Raw genomic sequence first — 19,255 nt, forward strand, 5'->3', positions numbered from 1 at the left:
AATTCCATTTATTTTGTGTTAAGAAGGGACGTAGCCTACAGCTTGAAATTTATGATGAATAATTCATATAATAAGGAGCTACCTTTTTCTTCAGCCTTGCAGACAAACAATCTGCTACGGCCTAATAATCATATTGCATAGGCTATATTATATGGAATTGTACACGTAAATGTAGGCCTACGTTTTATATGTATATTTATAATAATCTACTTCGTCACGTTATTTGACTTGACGAGCATTCAAGTGTAATAGAGTAGGATTACAGGTTGCACTCACTATCATCCAACAGATGGGAGTATTGCAGTTATTTAAAAAAATAAATAATGTATTGTGAGTCCGGACCCGAACCCACACTTAGCCTACTGTATGTAAAATATTCAAAATCGACAGTCTTAATGGAGGAAGACACTTATCAGTATCAGATGGTGAATTACTTATATTTGACAAAGATATCCAACTCTGATTCTCATATTCTGTAATATAGGAATTCCGATCACGAATATAGCAATAGTCTACATTCATTCACGTCAGATAGTGTCCTCCTTATGCTTTAACTTATTAATGCATATGGGACTTTGTATGGTACACTTCAATTCACTTCGACAATGTGTGAGAACCCTCATGTGAAATCCATTAATTCAATGTAAAAATGCAGACCGGTACATAGGCTACTGGCACCGCTACATAAATAATCGATACTACTATAGTATAAGCTCTATTACATAGACGTGTAGGCCTACACCTACATATACAATGATATGTGTATTATAATCATCCACTTCGTCACATGTGGAACAGCAGTGAACAGTATTTATCTTACCGAAAAGGCTTGCAGCGAGGGGTGTTCGAACCCGCGGTTAATATACACTGGCGTTTACTAAACCGCTTCTGCGCTGTTTGCCACCTGGAAAGCAATGATGGTTACCTTACATGACAATTCCATGACACTGATTTTTGCCTCTTTTTTTTCAATGTACATTCAATTTAAATGTTGTACAGGCCTCATCTTTTTTTCCGTAAAAGCACAAGGATGTATGTGAAACGGATAAGCAAAAACGTGGGACTTTGACATATATACAAAAATGTTACTTTAGTAAGTCTCCTAGTCAAGGATGCGACGATTATGTAATATTGTCAATCTACATTTGAGACAGACCAAGTGAAGAGGAACAAAAGTAAACCTTCAATTGAGGTTTAAATGTATTCCTCTGGTGGCCAAGTTGTCCTATTTTAAGAAATGCCATTGGTTTGTGGAGAAAAAGTTAAAGGTCTTGATAGGCTGATACGGATTTTTTTTACAGGAAATAAATCACTGCCACCTGGTGAGGTTAGCATAGAGCTAAATGTTCAAGCTTGTGTAATGGGAATCGCTAACATTTAGCTTTGTAAAGTGTTGGTTAACATGTAAACATTTGGTCCCATGTTTCATAAGCTGAAATAAAAGATCCCAGAAATTTTCCATACACACAAAGCTTCTGTCAACTTTTTTGCACAGATCTGTTTACATCCCCATTAGTGAGCATTTCTCCTTTGCCAAGATAATCCATCTGACAGGTGTGGCATATCAAGAAGCTGATTTAACAGCATGATCGTTACACAGGTGCACCTTGTGCTAGGGGACAATACAAGGCTACTAAAATGCCACAAGTCTCAAGTTGAATGTGCAATTGGCATGCTGACTGCAGGAATGTCCACCAGAGCTGTTGCAGAGAATTAAAAGTTAATTTCTCTACCATAAGCCGCCTCCGTTTTAGAGAATTTGGCAGTACGTCTAATGGGCCTCACAACCACAGACCATATGTAACTGTAACAGTATAACTTTAAACCATCCCCTCGCCCCGACCCGGGCGCGAACCAGGGACCCTCTGCACACATCAACAACAGTCACCCACGAAGCGTCGTTACCCATCGCTCCACAAAAGCCGCGGTCCTTGCAGAGCAAGGGGCAACACTACTTCTAGGTTTCAGAGCAAGTGACGTAACTGATTGAAATGCTAGTAGCGCGTACCCGCTAACTAGCTAGCCATTTCACATCACGAGCCCAGGACCTCCACATCTGGCTTCTTCACCTGCAGTATCGTCTGAAACTAGCCACCAGGACAGCTGATGAAACTGGGTTTGCACAACCGAATCATTTCTGCACAAACTGTCAGAAACCGTCTCAGGGAAGCTCATCTGCGTGCTTGTCGTCCTCAACAGGGTCTTGACCTGACTGGAGTTCAGCGTCGTAACCAACTATAGTGGGAAAATGCTCACCTTCGATGGCCACTGGAACAGTGGAGAAGTGTGCTCTTCACGGATGAATCCCAGTTTCAACTGTACCGGGCAGGTGGCAGACAGCCTGTATGGCATTGTGTGGGCAAGCAGTTTGCCGATGTCAATGTTGTGAACCGAGGTCCCCATGGTGACGGTGGGGTTATCGTATGGGCAGGCATAAACTACAGACAACGAGCACATTTGCATTTTATCGATGGCAATTTGAATGCACAGAGATACCATGATGAGATCCTGAGGCCCATCGTCGTGCCATTCCTCCGCCTTCATCACCTCATGTTTTAGCATGATAATGCACGGAACCATGTCTCAAGGATCTGTACACAATTCCTGGAAGCTGAAAATGTATCTGATCAACAGATGCAAATCTGTATTTCCAGTCATGTGAAATCTGTAGATTAGGGCCTCATTTATTTCAATTTACATATTTCCTTATATGAACTAACTCAGTTTAGAATATCTACACTGACCAAAAATAAACACAACATGCAACATTTTCTAAGATTTTACTGAGTTAGTTCATATCAGAAAATCAGTCAATTGAAACATTCATTAGGCCCTAATCTACAGATTTCACATGACTGGGAATACAGATGGACACAGATATATTTTCAGCTTCTAACGCAACATGCAACAATTTCAAAGATTTTACTAAGTGTTTTGATTACTTTAAAATGTAGTAACAGGTCCATGTAGAATAAACCACCCTTTACATAACATCATAGAAGCAGTGTTCTGCTAATATAACAATGTGAAACTTTCATTGTCATTCCCAGCAGATACTGTGCCTATCAGCATTTTGTCTGGTAGTAATGGGGCTACCTTGGCAAACATGTCAGAGTGGTCATACCTTCCTGTGTGGTGTCCCATATACAACAGGAGTTCCCTAATCCTGGTTCAGAATACACAGGGTTTCTCCCTCCACATATTGACTGATACCATTCAATAATTTAAAAAAGGCAATACAAGTAAAAATTGTCTAGTAAAATGTTAATGCCAGGTCTCGCTTTATTCAGAGACATCAGTGTCAAGCCTGTCTGTTAGTCTGGACTTCATCACATCATCTTGCAAGTCTCCATGTGCTGACTCCATACATGTTTCTGTGAACACATACATAGTCACTGTTCTATTACCAATGGCAGTTAGGATAGGTAATATCGGACACACAAACAGGTACTATGTTGGAGTTTGAACAACTCAGATAAAACCTGCCCAATTATGGTCTCCCCATCAAACGACGGGCTGCCGTCTGGCAAAAGCATCTACAGTCCATCTGTAGAACTAGGCAGAGTTGAATCAGAGTTTATTCGTGACAAATGGAATGAAAAGGGTGTTGCAAATACTGGACATTTCTGCTGTACTGTATTATTTGTGATCACCTTCTGTCCCACATTGTGGATGTGTTGAGTGCCAGGTCTCTCTCCATTCAGAGACGTCAGTATCAAGCCTGTCGGTCAGGACTCCATCACATCTCTCCATGTGCTGCCACCATAGATTAATCTGTGAACACATACACAGTGTTCTATAACCAAATAGCAGTTAGAATAGGTGATATGACAAACTATGTTGGAGTTTGAACAGGTCAGACTAAACCTACCTAATTCTGGTCTCCCCATCAATGACCGCTGGTGAGCAGGCAAGAGGTGAGAAATGAGGTAAGGTCTTTGCCAGCACCCCGTTTGTGTTTGGTCAGTCACACACAAACAGAGCACTGATTACATTATCAATGGTGGTTATGACTCGAATGGTGGAACCAAGCTGCTCGCTGAAATAGAACGGTAAACATTTGACCAGGTCAAATGTCACCAACCCGATTCAAGCATCCTCCCTGTTCAAGCATCCATCCTGTTCAATTTATAGGAATGCTCACAGCGAGGGGATGTCTGCGTGATGCTGAGGGTCCCCTTGCTGGTCTTCTCTATGTTGCATGTTTGGCAGCAAACTGGATATCTCTTGAAAAACTGCTGCAAGCAATCCTCATAAACAATGGACTTCCTCATCTTATGAGGTGGTGTTAGGGTTATACAATAGACAGCCAAGTGGTAAATTGCATTTTGTTATAAAGAAATGACAAAGCTTTTTGATAATGCACTTCACAACCAAAATGACTGTACTACTTGTATCTGCTTGACTGGGTAATTCACCTAATAGTTTAACAAACCGTGCATTTTTTATACAACCTTTCATATAAAACACATATTACTGCCCTGAAGCCGTCTGTGTCATCAGGGCAGTAACTCGGGTCAAGCTAATTCTAGGTCGTCACTAGTTACCACAGCCACAAAGTCAAACACCTCGTCTATTTCTACAATTTATCTTATTAAAATGTGATTTTAAACGTAACCTTAAAATAAGACCAACATACATTTTTAAATGTTACATTCATTTTTGCCATATAACCGATTGTGGATGTGGAAACCCTAATGATATGCTTTATAGATGTAGACTGACTGTAGCTCCAGATTGGATTCAGGCCAGTGACGCCATTGCGGGTTGTTGCTCCTAGTTCATCGTATTAGTCAGACCCACACATGAGTTAACTATCACCATAGTTGCATTTATTATTTAGTTTTGCCCTTGTAAATAACGTACAGAAGACACTTGCAAATCCGACGTGTCAAATGATAACGTTATATAACCAGCAGTATGAACTATTGTAACTAGCTAGCTATGCTAACAATAGCTAAAACGTTAGCTAGCCTGCCTCGCTTTGTCAAAAGATAGCTACTTAACCAGCAGTAACGTTAGCTAAATTATGCCAGAGGTCATATAACAGTATCTCTGGTTATACTCACCACCACCGAACGTTGCACACCAAGCTAGCGTTACTATACTGGTGGTGCAGAGGGGACTGGCGAACTCCAACCGCCTTTCCGAATACTAGGATCCTTCGGCAGGGCATGCAAACCATATAACTTTGGGTGTGGAGTCATGGTCAATCCACACAGGGCTTTTTAGTCATAAACGGCGGTGATGGTGGGAAAAAAGAGCCCCATTCTGAAAAGCGAAGCGGATGGGGCGAGTTGCACGTGGAGCTAGGCAAAATTGTGGATGATTTGTTGACATAATTGTAATCCAAAAACCCTTAATTTACTCGTTGTGACGCACTTGGTTCCAAACGTCGTTTTTGACAAGACTGATTGCCCTATTTTCACACTATAATAAATGTTTGTGACTCTTATCAATGCCACATAGGCCATTTAATGGGATTGGTTGATTTCATGGGCGCTCTTTAAGATCTTTTATTAGGCTGATACGGAAATTGTTACAGGAAATAATCAATGTTCACAAGTATGGCCCCTTACAAGTTTAAAGTGTATTTATTACCTGTGTGTATGTACCTGAGGGAGTGTATGTTGGTGTAATCTGTATCACCTCTTCCTTCCAGGAGGAGGAAGGTCCAGAGGTGCTGCTGGTGAAGGAGGGGGGGTGTGAAGAGGGTCTGGGGAACCCTGAGGGGAACATGGTCATGGATGACAACCGGACTACACAACCTCCCAAAACCACAGAGGAACCAGTTGAACAGCACAGGACCACACACAGTCTCACTGAGGTGAGCCCACTGTGAACTACTGTCTGAATGGTATTAGGTCAGGGTCTGTATCCACAAAGCCTCTCAGAGCAGGAATGCTGATCTATGATCAGTTTATCCTTTTAGATCATAATGAATATAATTATATGGAAAGATCCTAGATCAGCAATTCTACTCTGAGACGCTTTGTGGATACGGGCCCAGGTATTGACTCAAATTGTCTTAAGTGTGGGACCATGCTTTTGAAATATCCAACCATTAAAGAGTGTCAAGTAATCAAATCAACTAACATGTTTGCATAGTACTCATAGCAATCCCTCATTGCCCAACCAGAAGATGCTCATATCAGATTTCTGGATCCAACATCCTCTCACTCTGTATCTCTTACAGTTAGTAGACATGGAGGATGGGAAGCCTGATCTGCTGCTAGTCAAAGAGGAGACAATAGAAGACGAACCAGAGAGCATTGATCTGCTGAGTGGACTAAAGATGGGGGAGCAAGGTAAGGGAGAAATACATACAGCCTACATACAGTAATATATCTTCAATGAGAATAGTGATGCACCTGGGAATTTTTGTCTGAATTTTCATCATTCATAAAATGAAATCAATACAACCTATGTTTACATCCAAAAACACATGTTATAATGTATAAACTTGAAACTAGAGTTTTCTCTGCCATGTTTGTAAAGTCTATTTTCTAACATCTTCCTGCAGGTGGTTGGCTGGAGGCTAATAGTGGAGACTGGGTGGCCAACTTGGATTCCCAGACCTAGACAGGTGCAGCCAAGGACTCTGGGGATGACATCACTGAGCAGGCCAGGACCATAGGCGACATAGTGGAGGTCAGTGGATGGGACAGCGCCCTCAACTTTGAGCTGCGGTACAATACTCTTAACCAGAAACAGACAGTCAAACACAAAACAACATCCGATCTTAGTCTCCATGACAGCAAACTGTCTGAGAACAGGCAGAGGCGTAGATTTGGTCTGCGGGGACAGGGAGGTGTCCGTATGTGGTGGGAGAGAACAGACACAGACTCGGCTAGCGATGCTCCATCCTGCTCCTATAGTTGTGATACAGAGAGACTGATGGCACCTCAGGTTAACCCCCTAGCAGGTTCTGCCTTCCGCCTGCCTTCTAAAGGATCTATCAACTGGAACATGGACCCTGCGACAACACAGACACTCCCTGGACTTCGTCCTTCTCACACTCTCCTAATGTTAAAGCAGACCTCAGACAATGCCAGTGCCTCAACACCAAATGGCTACACAAGCCCATTGACAAATGACAGTAGTAGAGACAGAATCAGTAAAGATGGCAGCGCCTAAGAGAAGCGCTTCCATGTTCATTCTGTGAGAAGTCCTTCAGTTTCCCCATAGAAGGGGAGATCCACCAGAGGATGCACACAGTGGAGAAATCATTCAGCTGTGCCAGGCCAGTTTCTCCCACTCGTTCAACCTAAAGAGGCACCATATGGTCCACACAGGGGGGAGAACCTACAGCTGTCCCCAGTGTGAGGAGGTTCTGCCACCAGCACCAGCTGAAGAGGCACCTGAAGGTCCACACGGGAGAGAGGCCATTCACCTGTAAGCATTGCGGGAAGAGGTTCTCAGAGGAGCAACCTCAGGATACACAAACAGAAAATGCACACAGTATAGTGGCATGTAATAAATGACTAGTTAGTGTGTTTGTAGTTCACTCTGTTGGTTTGGGATATAGTAGGGAACTAGATGAGGTGAACTGAGGAAAGAATGAGTATGATGAGGCAGAGTAGATGATATGGTTATGGTTGGTGTGATTCTGTCTGTAAAAATGCTTCACTGATGAAGAGTGACAACTATGTCCCTTTAGGTTGATACTGGTGTTTTATAGTGAGATAATGATAGTGCCTTAATTCACTTGACAAAATCGATAAGATCCATGTAATGTTGAACCCAAAGTATTCTAAAATTAATTTGATCAAAGCGAGGGTACCAGCTTTACAGAAAAGGTAAAGTGTTACCATAGTGAGAAGTTATTCTACTTGTATTGTACAAAACGATACATAACAAGTACTATACTTCATGTTATGTGACTATGTCAATTTTGTTGAAATTAAATAAAAACTGTGCTGACTGATTTGGTTATATTTGTATCATTGCAGGGACTGAGTTTTCCTTATCTCAGTCAAACCAAATAAGTATATTTCATTCTTGAATCAAAAGATATGGACATTTTTATAATAAACTCCAATGGGTTCATATTGTTAGGTATTTTAGAGATAGGTTTGACTGTGGTTACCATTTATAATATAATGTCATGTTTCTGTGTCTACAGCAAATAGTTTCTTATATAAACCTTTATATGCTCTTCTGCTCAATTTGTGTTTATAGTCTGCAGTCCATGAGGACCTGCTGATTTCTGGTGTTGCTGGCTGGAGAGACTGGACCTCTGAAGTGGCTGGTCACAAACCCTGGCCCTGGATCAGGACCCTGGATCAGGAGCTGTCACTCTTCCTTCCTGATTCAGAATCAGGACGGAACCACGAGGGACAAAGACTCCACAATCACGCAGAACACAACCAGTGGACAGGTGGACTGAACAACCTCAGTCCTGGTGGTCATCAGAGAGACAGTCAGGGATCCAGTCTGCAGCCCAGACCCTTCTCTTCACAGTTTCAGTGCAGTGAGGGAGCACATCCTGTGGCTGATAGAGACCCTCCTGTTCCTATGATACAAACAGCACAGTATCGATGATGAACAGAGCATGTCACCCTGGGCTTCAGCCTTCACAGAGAGTGACGGAAGCCCCCCCCCCCCTGGTGGTAGTCCATCAGAAAGTATGTCTTCTACTTCAGGGTCTTGTATACTACCTGGTGACTGGGTTCATAGAAGACCTGGGCCTGGGTCTAGCCTTCCTCAGTTACCTCATGGTTACCCCACCAATACAGACAGGGTCAGGATGGGTGTTCTCCACAAGAGGTACTTAGCCTATAACACAGCACACAATCCCAACAACGCCCAAACAATGGCTAGAGGTCAAGGAGGTAGCTCAAATGTGGCTCCTGCTTCTACCTCCTCTGGTGTCATTGGGTAACAACGTGGGAGGCCAAGCATGAGGACGGACACAGATAAGCCGTATGCCTGCCCCACGTGTGGGAAGCGCTTTGCTGAGGCGAACTATGTGAAGAAGCACCAGAGGGTCCACACTGGGGTGAAACCTTTTAGCTGTACCCAGTGTCACATGCACTTCGCCCAGGCTGGTGACCTGAGGTGGCACCAGAGGGTCCACACAGGGGGGGAAACCCTACAGCTGCCCCCAGTGTGAGAAGAGGTTCTCCCGTCAGTACCAGCTGAATGTGCACCTGAAGATCCACACGGGAGAGACGCCGTTCGCCTGTACTCACTGCTGGAAGAGGTTCTCAGAGAGGGGCTACCTCAGGATACACCAGCAGAAAAACCATTCCACTCTATAGCTTCTGATGTTTAGATCAAACCCTGAGAGTAACAGATTTCAGTGTTGAATATTGCATCCAGACATTTTTTGATACACACGGTATAAGGCACATACAGTGCCTTCAGAAAGTATTCATACCCCTTGACTTATTCCACATTTTGTTTAACACAGCCTGAATTCAAAATGTATTAAATATTTTTAATACAAAATCTCACCCCGTCTACACACAATACCCCATAATGACAAAGTGAACATGTTTTTAGAAATGTTTGCAAATGTATTAAATTAAATATATAACTATCAAATTTACATAAGTATTCACACCCGGGTCAATACATGTTAGAATCACCTTTGGCAACGATTACAGCTGTGAATCTTTCTGGGTATGTCTCTAAGAGCTTGCCACACCTGGATTGTACAATATTTGCACATTCTTTTTTAAATTCTTCAAGCTCTATCAAGTTGGTTGTTGATCATTGCTAGACAGACATTTTCAAGTCTTGGATTAGATGATCAAGCCTATTTTAGTAAAACTATCTAGGCCACTCAGGAACATTCAATGTCATCTTGGTAAGCTACTCCATTGTAAATTATATTGTGTATATTTGGCCTTGTTTTAGGTTATTGTCCTGCTGAAAGGTGAATTTGTCTCCCAGTGTTTGTTGGAAAGCAGACTGAACCAGGTTTTTCCCTCTTGGATTTTGCCTGTGCTTAGCTCTATTCCGTTTCTTTTTTATCCCTAGTCCTTGCCGACGACAAGCATATCCATAGCAAAATGCAGCCACCACCATGCTTGAATTAATGAAAATTGGTACTCAGTGATGTTGTGTTAGATATGCCCCAAACATAACGCTTTGTATTCAGGACAAAGTTGTTAGCAGTTTTACTTTGGTTTCTTATTCCAAACAGGATGCATGTTTTGGAATATTTGTATTCTGTACAGGCTTCCTTCTTTTCACTCTGTCATTTAGGTTAGTATTGTGGAGTAATTACAATGTTGTTGATCCATCCTCAGTTATTACTCTTCCAGCCATTAAACTCTGTAAATGTTTTAAAATCCCCATTCGCCTCATGGTGAAATTCCTTGGCGGTTTCCTTCCTCTCCGGCAACTGAGTTAGGAAGCACACATATTTTTGTAGTGACGGTGTATTGATACACCATTCAAAGTGTAATTAATAACTTCCCCATGCTCAAAGGGATATTCAATGTATATTTTTTTCACCCATCTACCAATAAGTTATCTTCGTTGCAAGGCATTGGAAAACATCCCTGGTCTTTGTGGTTGAATTTGTGGTTGAAATTCACTGCTCGACTGAGGGACCTTACAGATAATTGTATGTATTGGGTACAGAAACGAGGTAGTTATTCAAAAATCATGTTGAACATGATTGCACAGAGAGTGAGTCCATGCAACCTATGTGACTTGTTATGCACATTTTAACTCCTGAACTTATTTAGGCTTGCCTTAACAAAGGGGTTGAATACTTATTGACTTTAGACATTTCAGCTTTTAATTTAATTCATTTGTAAAAAAATAAATAAAATAAAAATAATAATAAAAACCCAATTCCACTTTGACATTATGGGGTATTGTGTGTAGGCCAGTGAAATGTTTTTATTAATTAAAACATTTATACTTACAACAAATTGTGGAGAAAGTCAAGGGGTGTGAATACTTTCTGAAGGCACTGTATTTGTTGGGTGATTATGCAATACCTTTTTTGTAAACGAAATGTGCAATTCACTCTCCGACCTGTGTCAGGCGGCAATACACAACACGTCTAGTCTGCCGTAAAACCACACGAAGAAAAATAAGTAAACGGAAGTGAACAGTGACCAAGAACGCCTTAGCGTTTTTATAGTTATTTCGACATTTATTAACTCAATAAGACAAATTTAATTGCATAGCAAAACATACTTACCACAGGCAGTCTTTAATTCGCGTTAGAGACAGGACTTGGTTGATATGTGTTATTTAGGTAACGCTAACTGCTAAGGTTATCTAACAATGGCTAACTGTAATGGTAACGTTATGGTTTTTCACACGCAAATAGCCTCCATCATGGAGGTGCTAGCGAATGCAGCTGTGGCAGAGATCTGTAAACTCGTAGACGACGACTATGCAGTGTGTCGTTTGGAAATAACACAAAGCCAGAAAGAAAACAGGACATTGCGGAGGAAACTACAGCTACTAGAACTGAAGGTGGCACGGGAGCGCGCAGAGAGGACAATGCGAGAGCGCGTCCTCGGCAGTCGTCCCAGAAGTGTCAAGATCCTCGACCGATACAGAGGAATTGCAAGAGGTACATTTAGCCCCGTTCCACTCTGCGCATGTGTTTGGATAGTATGCAATAAGTCCTCTGATGTGATTACTTGGAAGTCTTGCAAGAAGTTAAGAAGTGTTGGTTTATATCCTTGCCAATTCTAGACAGTGTCAAAACTGACCGAGGTGAAATTTGTTTAATATCGGGTATTCGGTGTATATTTGGTTTTCTCTCGTCAATAGCTACCAAGCATGAGATAATACGATTTCGGATTAAACAAAGCGTGCCATAACTAAGAAAATACTATATTCTGAATCAGGATGGAGAAAAATCCACCCCTTTTTTCGTTGTTGAATTATTTATTATTTTCGGGTTTCAGTCTTCAATAGCTCTTAAATAGCATTCACTGTTCAGCTATTAGTGCCTTCAGAAAGTATTCACACCCCTTGACTATTTCCACATTTGGTTTTGTTACAGCCTGAATTTAAAATGTATTATATGTAGATTTTGTGTCACTGGCCCACACACAATACCCCATACTGTCAAAAGAGGATTTTGTTTTGTTGAAATTAATAAAAAACGAAAAGCTGAAATGTCTTGAGTCAATAAGTATTCAACCCCTTTGTTAAGGCAAGCCTAAATAAGTTCAGGAGTTAAAATGTGCATAACAAGTCACATAGGTTGCATGGACTCACTCTGTGTGCAATCATGTTCAACATGATTTTTGAATAACTACCTCGTTTCTGTACCCCACAAACAATTATCAGTAAGGTCCCTCAGTTGAGCAGTGAATTTCAAACACAGATTCAACCACAAAGACCAGGGATGTTTTCCAATGCCTCGCAAAGAAGGGCACCTTGACAGAGCTTGAATAATAAAAAATTAAGTGTAAATATTGTACAATCCAGGTGTGCAAAGCTCTTAGAGACTTACCCAGAAAGACTCACAGCTGTAAGTAATCACTGCCAAAGGTGATATGTATTGACTCAGGGGTGTGAATACTTATGTAAATTAGATATTTCTGTATTTCATTTTCAATACATTTCATTAGAAACATTGGACATTCTGATGTAATACATTTGATTGTAAACATAAACATTGGGTGCCTGGAGAAGAGAGGATTCCCCATGATTGCATTTTTATAACAAGCCAATGTGATCACATCACACCAGAGAAGCTCTCGCCAAAATCAAGGAGCCACCCAATCACCTAGTCTGTTAGGTGGTCTTTTGTTCCTCTTTGGCCTCCCTTTGGGTGTCTGACCCAAGGCAGGGTGAGTAACAGTCTATGCTTGGCCTTGTTCCAATATGCTACCCCCACTAGACTGAACTCCATCTGGTGTGTGTCGCAGACCCACTCACAAAATAAGTGGTATCAGAAGCAAGCTCTGCGTCCTTCTCACTGTTTTGATCGTCCATGAACAGGTTGGGTAGATCCAGATCGGAGTCGTGGAGGCCTGCATCCAGATCAGGCGACAAGACCTCTGCAGGTTGCCACGCTTCGGCGTGTGTGAACACCCAGCTGTTGTCTAGAGTCGTGCGGCTTGAGTTTGTCGTGATGAACAACATTCACCTTTGTTCTCGTACTCTTTTGGAGCCGGTAAACCAAGTCGTCCAGCTGTCCCAGTATGAAGTAAGAATCCTCATAGGATGGTTGGAACTTCCTAACTTTGTCCCGCAACCGCTTTGTTCCTTTAATTAAGTACCATACTGTGTCACCGTTATAGTGTGTCCTCGCAACATTCTTGTCATACTGCTTTTGGCACGCTCCTCAGACTGACCCTGCATTTCCCTTTCAATCTGGTGAGCAAGTTCCAATCTGTCTCGTAGATGTACAACATACTGTGGATGGGTCTTGGCGTGGTCATGATCGTGTGGCAAGCCAGCCACCAGGTTGATGGGTTCTGTTACTTCTCTTCCAAAGAGAATCATGTTCGGAGTGAACCCTGTTGAGCTGTGCTTTGTTGCTCTATAGGCTAACCTTTATTCAACTAGGCAAGTCAGTTAAGAACAAATTCTTATTTACAAAGACGGCGTACCCCGGCCAAACCCTAACCCAGACAACGCTGTGCCAATTGTGCGCCTCCCTATGGGACTCCCAATCACGGCCGGTTGTGATACAGCCTGGAATCGAACCAGGGTCTGTAGTGACGCCTCTGGCACTGAGATGCAGTGCCTTAGACCGCTGTGCCACATTATTTGGAAGACTTCAGACTCAAAATTGGAGCCTTGATCGCTGTGGAGTGTCTGTGGGGCTCGACACACCCATTCAGCTGTCAGATCTTCAGCCACTGTCACGGCTTGATCGTTGGGCAGAGGGTAGGCTTCCACCCACTTTTGTGAAATAGTCTTCAACCACCAATATGTAGCGATTGTAGCATTCTGTCTCGTTCATGGGGCCCATGAGATCAATGGCGATCCTCTCCATAGGTACTCTCACGCGGACAGTGCCCATAGGTGCTTGGGGTTTCCTCGAAGGTCTGGCTTTAGCGGCACAGTTGGTACATGTATCTTGTCTGCAAGATGTGTGCGTTCCACGCCAAAGTGACCGCCTACTGGGCCATCATGCATCTGCTTCATGATGTCCGTCCGGAATACACGAGTTAGGAGCATCTGTGGGTAAAACACTGCGCCTTCGGTACAGTAGATGCGCCATAAGAGAATGCCGTCCTTGACATACAGTCTCTTCCACTGGTTCCAATAGGCCTCAGTCGCTGGTCCGAAAGGCGACACAGCCCCCCACGATGGCTGTTCCTGTCCTTCCTCGAGCCATCTCTTGACGGGGCCCATGTCAGAGTCTGCCATCTGAGCTTGACGTAATTCCTCAGTAGTCCATCCATGGAACAGAAGTGTCACTTGCGTCGGTGAGGCTAATCTTTTCCACGTCCGACATTTCATCTTCACTGTCCCGATGACCCGACTCCACGTCGAAGGCAGCTCCAGAATCTCCAGGGAGTGTAGGCTGGGGTCTTCTCCTACCCCCACTGAGCGGCGCTCCATAGAAGTAGCTTCCACAGCGTAATCAGCTATACTGGGGCTGCGGTCAGACTGCACTTGTACCTGAAACGGTCATTGTTCTGGATAGGGTCCTGTAAGTGCAAGGGCAAGTCTGGCAGCAGGGCCTCCTGGACAGGACGTCAGCATTTGTGGTGGCGTCCTGGATGATGTATGACCTTGAAGTTATACTCCAAGCTTCTCGAGCCACCTCGCCAGTTGACCTTCTGGTTCCTTCATCTTATGAGCCACCGAAGGCTGCTGTGGTCGGTTCGCACAATGAAGGGTCTTCTGAGCAGGTATTGACGAAAGTGTGTAGTGAACTCCACTACTGCCAGTAGCTCCCTCCGTGTGGTACAATAGTTTTGCTCGGTGGAAGACAGCCGCTGGCTCCCATACGCTAGTATGCTTTCATTGCCGTCCTGCATTTCGGACAAGACGCCTCCAATGCGGAAGTTGCTGGCGTCTGTATCGAGGATGAGGTTGCCACTGTTGAGTGGATAGCCCAAGACGGGCGTGGTGGTGAGTAACTTCTTTCATTTTTTGGATGCCTCCTGGGACTCTGGCGTCCACCAGAAATGAGCATGCTTCTTTGTAAGCTCATGAAGGGGCTTGGCTGCAGCAGCAAAATCTTTTACAAAATCGTAGGTAGTACGAGGCCAGGCCAACAAACTGACGGACTTCTAAAACTCTGGTAGGCTGGTCCATTTCTTGGACTTTCAGAATTTTCTGGGTATCTGTGGTGATGCCGTGTTCAGAAACAATGTGTCCAAGGTAGGTTACTTGTCGGCGGAAGAGACAGCACTTGGAGGGTTTCAATTTCAGGTTGGTTTGGCTTAGCCGATTGAACACTTGTGCCAGGCGTTGGAGCATCTCTGTGACATCCCTTCCCAGGATGATGATGTCATCTAGATATACTAGGCAGGTCTCACATTGCATTCCGGCCAGGACGCGGTCCATTAGACATTGAAACGTCGCTGGTGCGTTGCAGAGCCCAAAATGCATCACATTCCACTCAGAGGCCCTTCCTGCTGCAGAAAGCGGCCGCCTTACCGTCGCTGAGAATAAGCTCTACCTGCCAGTAACCTGACGCTAAGTCCAAAGTGCTAAACCATTTGGCCGCCAACAGGGTATCTAGAGTGTCTTGGATACGAGGAAGTGGACATGCATCCTTAACAGTATGCTTATTTAGAGCCCTCCACACATAGACGGTATGTCTGGTCCTTTTTGCCTACAATGACTATCGGTGAAACCCAGCTGCCGTGGCTTGGAGAGGCTGCTCTAGTTTCAAGACTTTGCTGGATCTGCTGGTCTGCATTGAGCTGTTTTTCTAATGTCCATTCAGAAAGTACAAGTGAGGAGGGACAAATAATATAACTGAAATGAGCATAACATTGCAAAAATGTAAGCCAGTCATGATGATCAACCAGTGCGAGGAATGAAGACCGGTGCCAGTTTTACATTACTTTCCTCTTATTAAAGCAAACGTAGCTCGATTGAATCTTGTAGGCTAATATTTTTCGTATCATTATTTCTCTCTCTAATTACGGAGTCATCTTTGGACAACATGATCTTGCATTGACACTGCCTGCTCACAAGGAAATTACAGCCGCAGGCATTGTCTTATGTCGGAGCGCATTGGATTCCGCCATCTGACGTGAGACAATGCGTAGCAGGTTTATTGTTATTTGTTTTTAAAATTCAAATTCAATATTGCGCCAAATGTGCGCACTCCATGTTCCATAACCTGTCATGGAAACCTGTCATGGTTTCCAACAACCAATCAGCAACTGCGCGGTAAATCCATCTGCATAATGAATGTTGAGATTGTCCGAAAGCTTTGGAAAATGACAGGCGTGAAATGTTAGCTACGAAGACTGGTACCCAGACTAGCTCCTAAACAAAGTGTGTCATGAATATTGGGAGGATGGAGAAAAATCCACTTTTTGGGGCAGGCTTGGCACACTTTGTTGAAGAGCTATTGAAGATTGAAATCCCCCCCAAAATTAAAAGGTATGGACTTCGTCTAACTCCCGAGTTCTGCAACCAAATTGCAAACACAGAAAGGGGTCTATACTGTGGAGCAGATAGTAGCTAACCTAACCACCTATTTTCCCCCAATCACTCTCTCAGGTGAAGGACATCTCACTGAAGGCCACAGGAGCTTTGTGAAGCCAGCAGGACACAATACATGGAGAGATGACCAACCAATCACTGTTGATGAGGGGAATGGAACCTCAACCCAGCACGTTATCGTGATAGAGGTCAGTGGAATAGTGTTGCATTAAAAATTACAGTTACTTTGTAAATCAAATGTGTCCCCAGATATTCACTTGCTTACATGTACTGTACGTCCTCATTTATCTGCCATAGGGGAGTTCCTTACGACTTCCTTACGACATTCTTATCCAATTCAAACATTGTACCGATAATAACCTCTTCTTGTCAGTCTGCAGATGCAGAGGCTGCAGGTCCTGGAGTCAAGCAGGAGAGGACTGAAGCAGAGAAGGACCCACGGCACAGCAAAGACATCCAGACTGGAGGGTCTGGAGCACCCCCTGTAGCCACGGAGAACCCCACCACCACCCCAGCGCAGCCCAGGACCCGACACAGCATCACGGAGGTCAGTGGAACGCAGAACGCCGTTCTCAAGTCAGCGACAGACACCAAGACTTTAACTGTAACACACAGGCTCTTACACACAGGATCTGACCACAGATCAGAACCAGAGAGATTGGGGGAGCGGAGACTGGGCTGTCCTCCTGCCCCCGGCTCAGACTATTTACCGGTATTTCACCAAAGCCAGAGGACGGTTCATTCAAGTGGGCTTGGGGAATCGTTAGACACTGGCAGTGATGATCCGTCTTGTTCTTACTCTACAGAGCTGGACCCTGGCAACATGCCCTTGGGTTTAGAGATACAGACTGATCTGTCTAGAGGGGACTGGAACCGTTACAGTAGTAGTGTATACTCTGAAGGGTGCCTTGATAAGAAAGGGGAGGGTCTGGTCGTAGATGAAGTGACTATGAAAGTGGAGGGTGATGTTCCTCCCACATGGAATGCAGATAGTAACCTAGGAGACAGACACTCACAGGGCAGAGATTTCTTAGATTACAGGGAAAGCTTAGAGACAAATCCAAATGTCACGACCCACTCTCCTTTACACTTGTTCAGGGATCACGACCCAGTGTCCACATCGATGGGCCCTTCCGATTTACACAGCCACGTCCTTTTCCATCAGGTTTTGAACTCAAATGACAGGGCTAGAGCCCAGGCTCAGGGAGGGGGAGCCACGTCAGGCAATAGTAAAGAGAAACGGTTCAGCTGTACCCAGTGTCACATGCGCTTCACCGAAGCTGGCACCCTGAAGAGGCACCAGAGAGTCCACACAGGGGAGAAACCCTACAACTGCCCCCAGTGTGAGAAGAGGTTCTCCCGCCAGGACCATCTGAAGATGCACCTGAAGATCCACACGGGAGAGAGGCCGTTTGCCTGTACGCACTGCGGGAAGAGGTTTTCAGAGAGGAGCTACCTCAAGATACACCTGCAGAAAAACCATTCTACTCTATAACATAGAAAGTAATCATTCCACTCGATAGCTTCTGACGTTTAGATTAAACCCTGTATTAAAGGTAGACTCAGCAAAATGATGTACAGTGCCTTCGGAAAGTATTCAGACCCCTTGACTTTTTTCCACATTTTGTTAGGTTACAGCCTTATTCTGAAATTGATTAAATCGTTTTTTCCCCTCATCAATCTACACACAATACCCCATAATGACAAAGCAAAAACAGGTTGACATTTTTGCTAATTTATTAAAAACAAAAATATGACATTTACATAAGTATTCAGACCCTTTACTCAGTACTTTGTTGAAGCACCTTTAGCAGCAATTACAGCGTCATGTCTTCTTGGGTATGACGCTACAAGCTTGCCACACCTGTATTTTGGGAGTTCTCCCATTTTTCTCTGCAGATCCTCTCAAGCTCTGTCAGGTTGGATGGGGAGTGTTGATGCACAGCTATTTTCAGGTCTCTACAGAGATGTTCGATCGGGTTCAAGTCCGGGCTCTGGCTGGGCCACTCAAGGACATTCAGAGACTTGTCCCGCTGTACTGTGTGGAAGGTGAACCTTCCGCTCTGGAGCAGGTTTTCATCAAGAATCTTTCTGTACTTTGCTCCATTCATCTTTGCCTCAATCCTGACTAGTCTCCCAGTACCTGCCACTGAAAGAAAAAAAACACAGCATGATGCTGCCACCACCATGCTTCACTGTAGGGATGGTGCCAAGTCTCCTCCAGATATGAAGCTTGGCATTGAGGCCAAAGAGTTGAATCTTGGTTTCATCAGACTAGAGAATCTTTGTTTCTCATGGTCTGAGAGTCTTTAGGTGCCTTTTGGCAAACTCCAAGCGGGCTGTCATGTGCCTTTTACTAAGGAGTGGTTTCCGTCTGGCCACTCTATCATAAAGGCCTGATTGGTGGAGTGCTGCAGAGATGGGGGAACCTTCCAGATGGACATCCATCTCCACAGAGGAACTCTGGAGCTCTGTCAGAGTGACCATCGGGTTCTTGGTCACCTCTCTGACCAAGGCCCTCCTCCACCAATTGTTCAGTTTGGCCGGGCGGCCAGCTCTAGGAAGAGTCTTGATGGTTCCAAACTTCTTCCATTTAAGAATGAGGAGGCCACTGTGTTCTTGGGGACCTTCAATGCTGCAGACATTTTTTGGTACCCTTCCCCAGATCTGTGTCTGT

At 44.0% G+C, this 19,255-nt stretch overlaps 2 protein-coding genes across 2 annotated transcripts in view; both read left to right on the plus strand.

Annotated features, from left to right (window-relative positions):
• LOC120034814 (zinc finger protein 19-like) overlaps nucleotides 1–19,255 on the plus strand; it is a 295,463-nt gene that overhangs the window by 221,677 nt on the left and 54,531 nt on the right. The window lies entirely within an intron of this gene.
• On the plus strand, nucleotides 10,885–18,195 carry LOC120034848 (zinc finger protein 329-like). Its single transcript, XM_038981497.1, has 3 exons — nucleotides 10,885–11,548; nucleotides 16,636–16,766; nucleotides 16,952–18,195. Exons 1-3 carry the CDS (start codon nucleotides 11,254–11,256, stop codon nucleotides 18,071–18,073), a joined length of 1,548 nt encoding a protein of 515 aa, XP_038837425.1. The 5' UTR covers nucleotides 10,885–11,253; the 3' UTR covers nucleotides 18,074–18,195.

This window comes from Salvelinus namaycush, chromosome 42 (assembly GCF_016432855.1).
Source record: "Salvelinus namaycush isolate Seneca chromosome 42, SaNama_1.0, whole genome shotgun sequence".
Lineage (NCBI taxonomy): Eukaryota > Metazoa > Chordata > Actinopteri > Salmoniformes > Salmonidae > Salvelinus > Salvelinus namaycush.

Bases quoted from the DNA above. Each gene is read 5' to 3' on its own strand.
- LOC120034848 (XM_038981497.1), top strand. From the start codon at position 11,254: ATGGCTAACTGTAATGGTAACGTTATGGTTTTTCACACGCAAATAGCC. The intron at 11,549-16,635 runs GTACATTTAGCC...TCACTCTCTCAG, and splicing joins ATACAGAGGAATTGCAAGAG to GTGAAGGACATCTCACTGAA. The intron at 16,767-16,951 runs GTCAGTGGAATA...TCTTCTTGTCAG, and splicing joins AGCACGTTATCGTGATAGAG to TCTGCAGATGCAGAGGCTGC.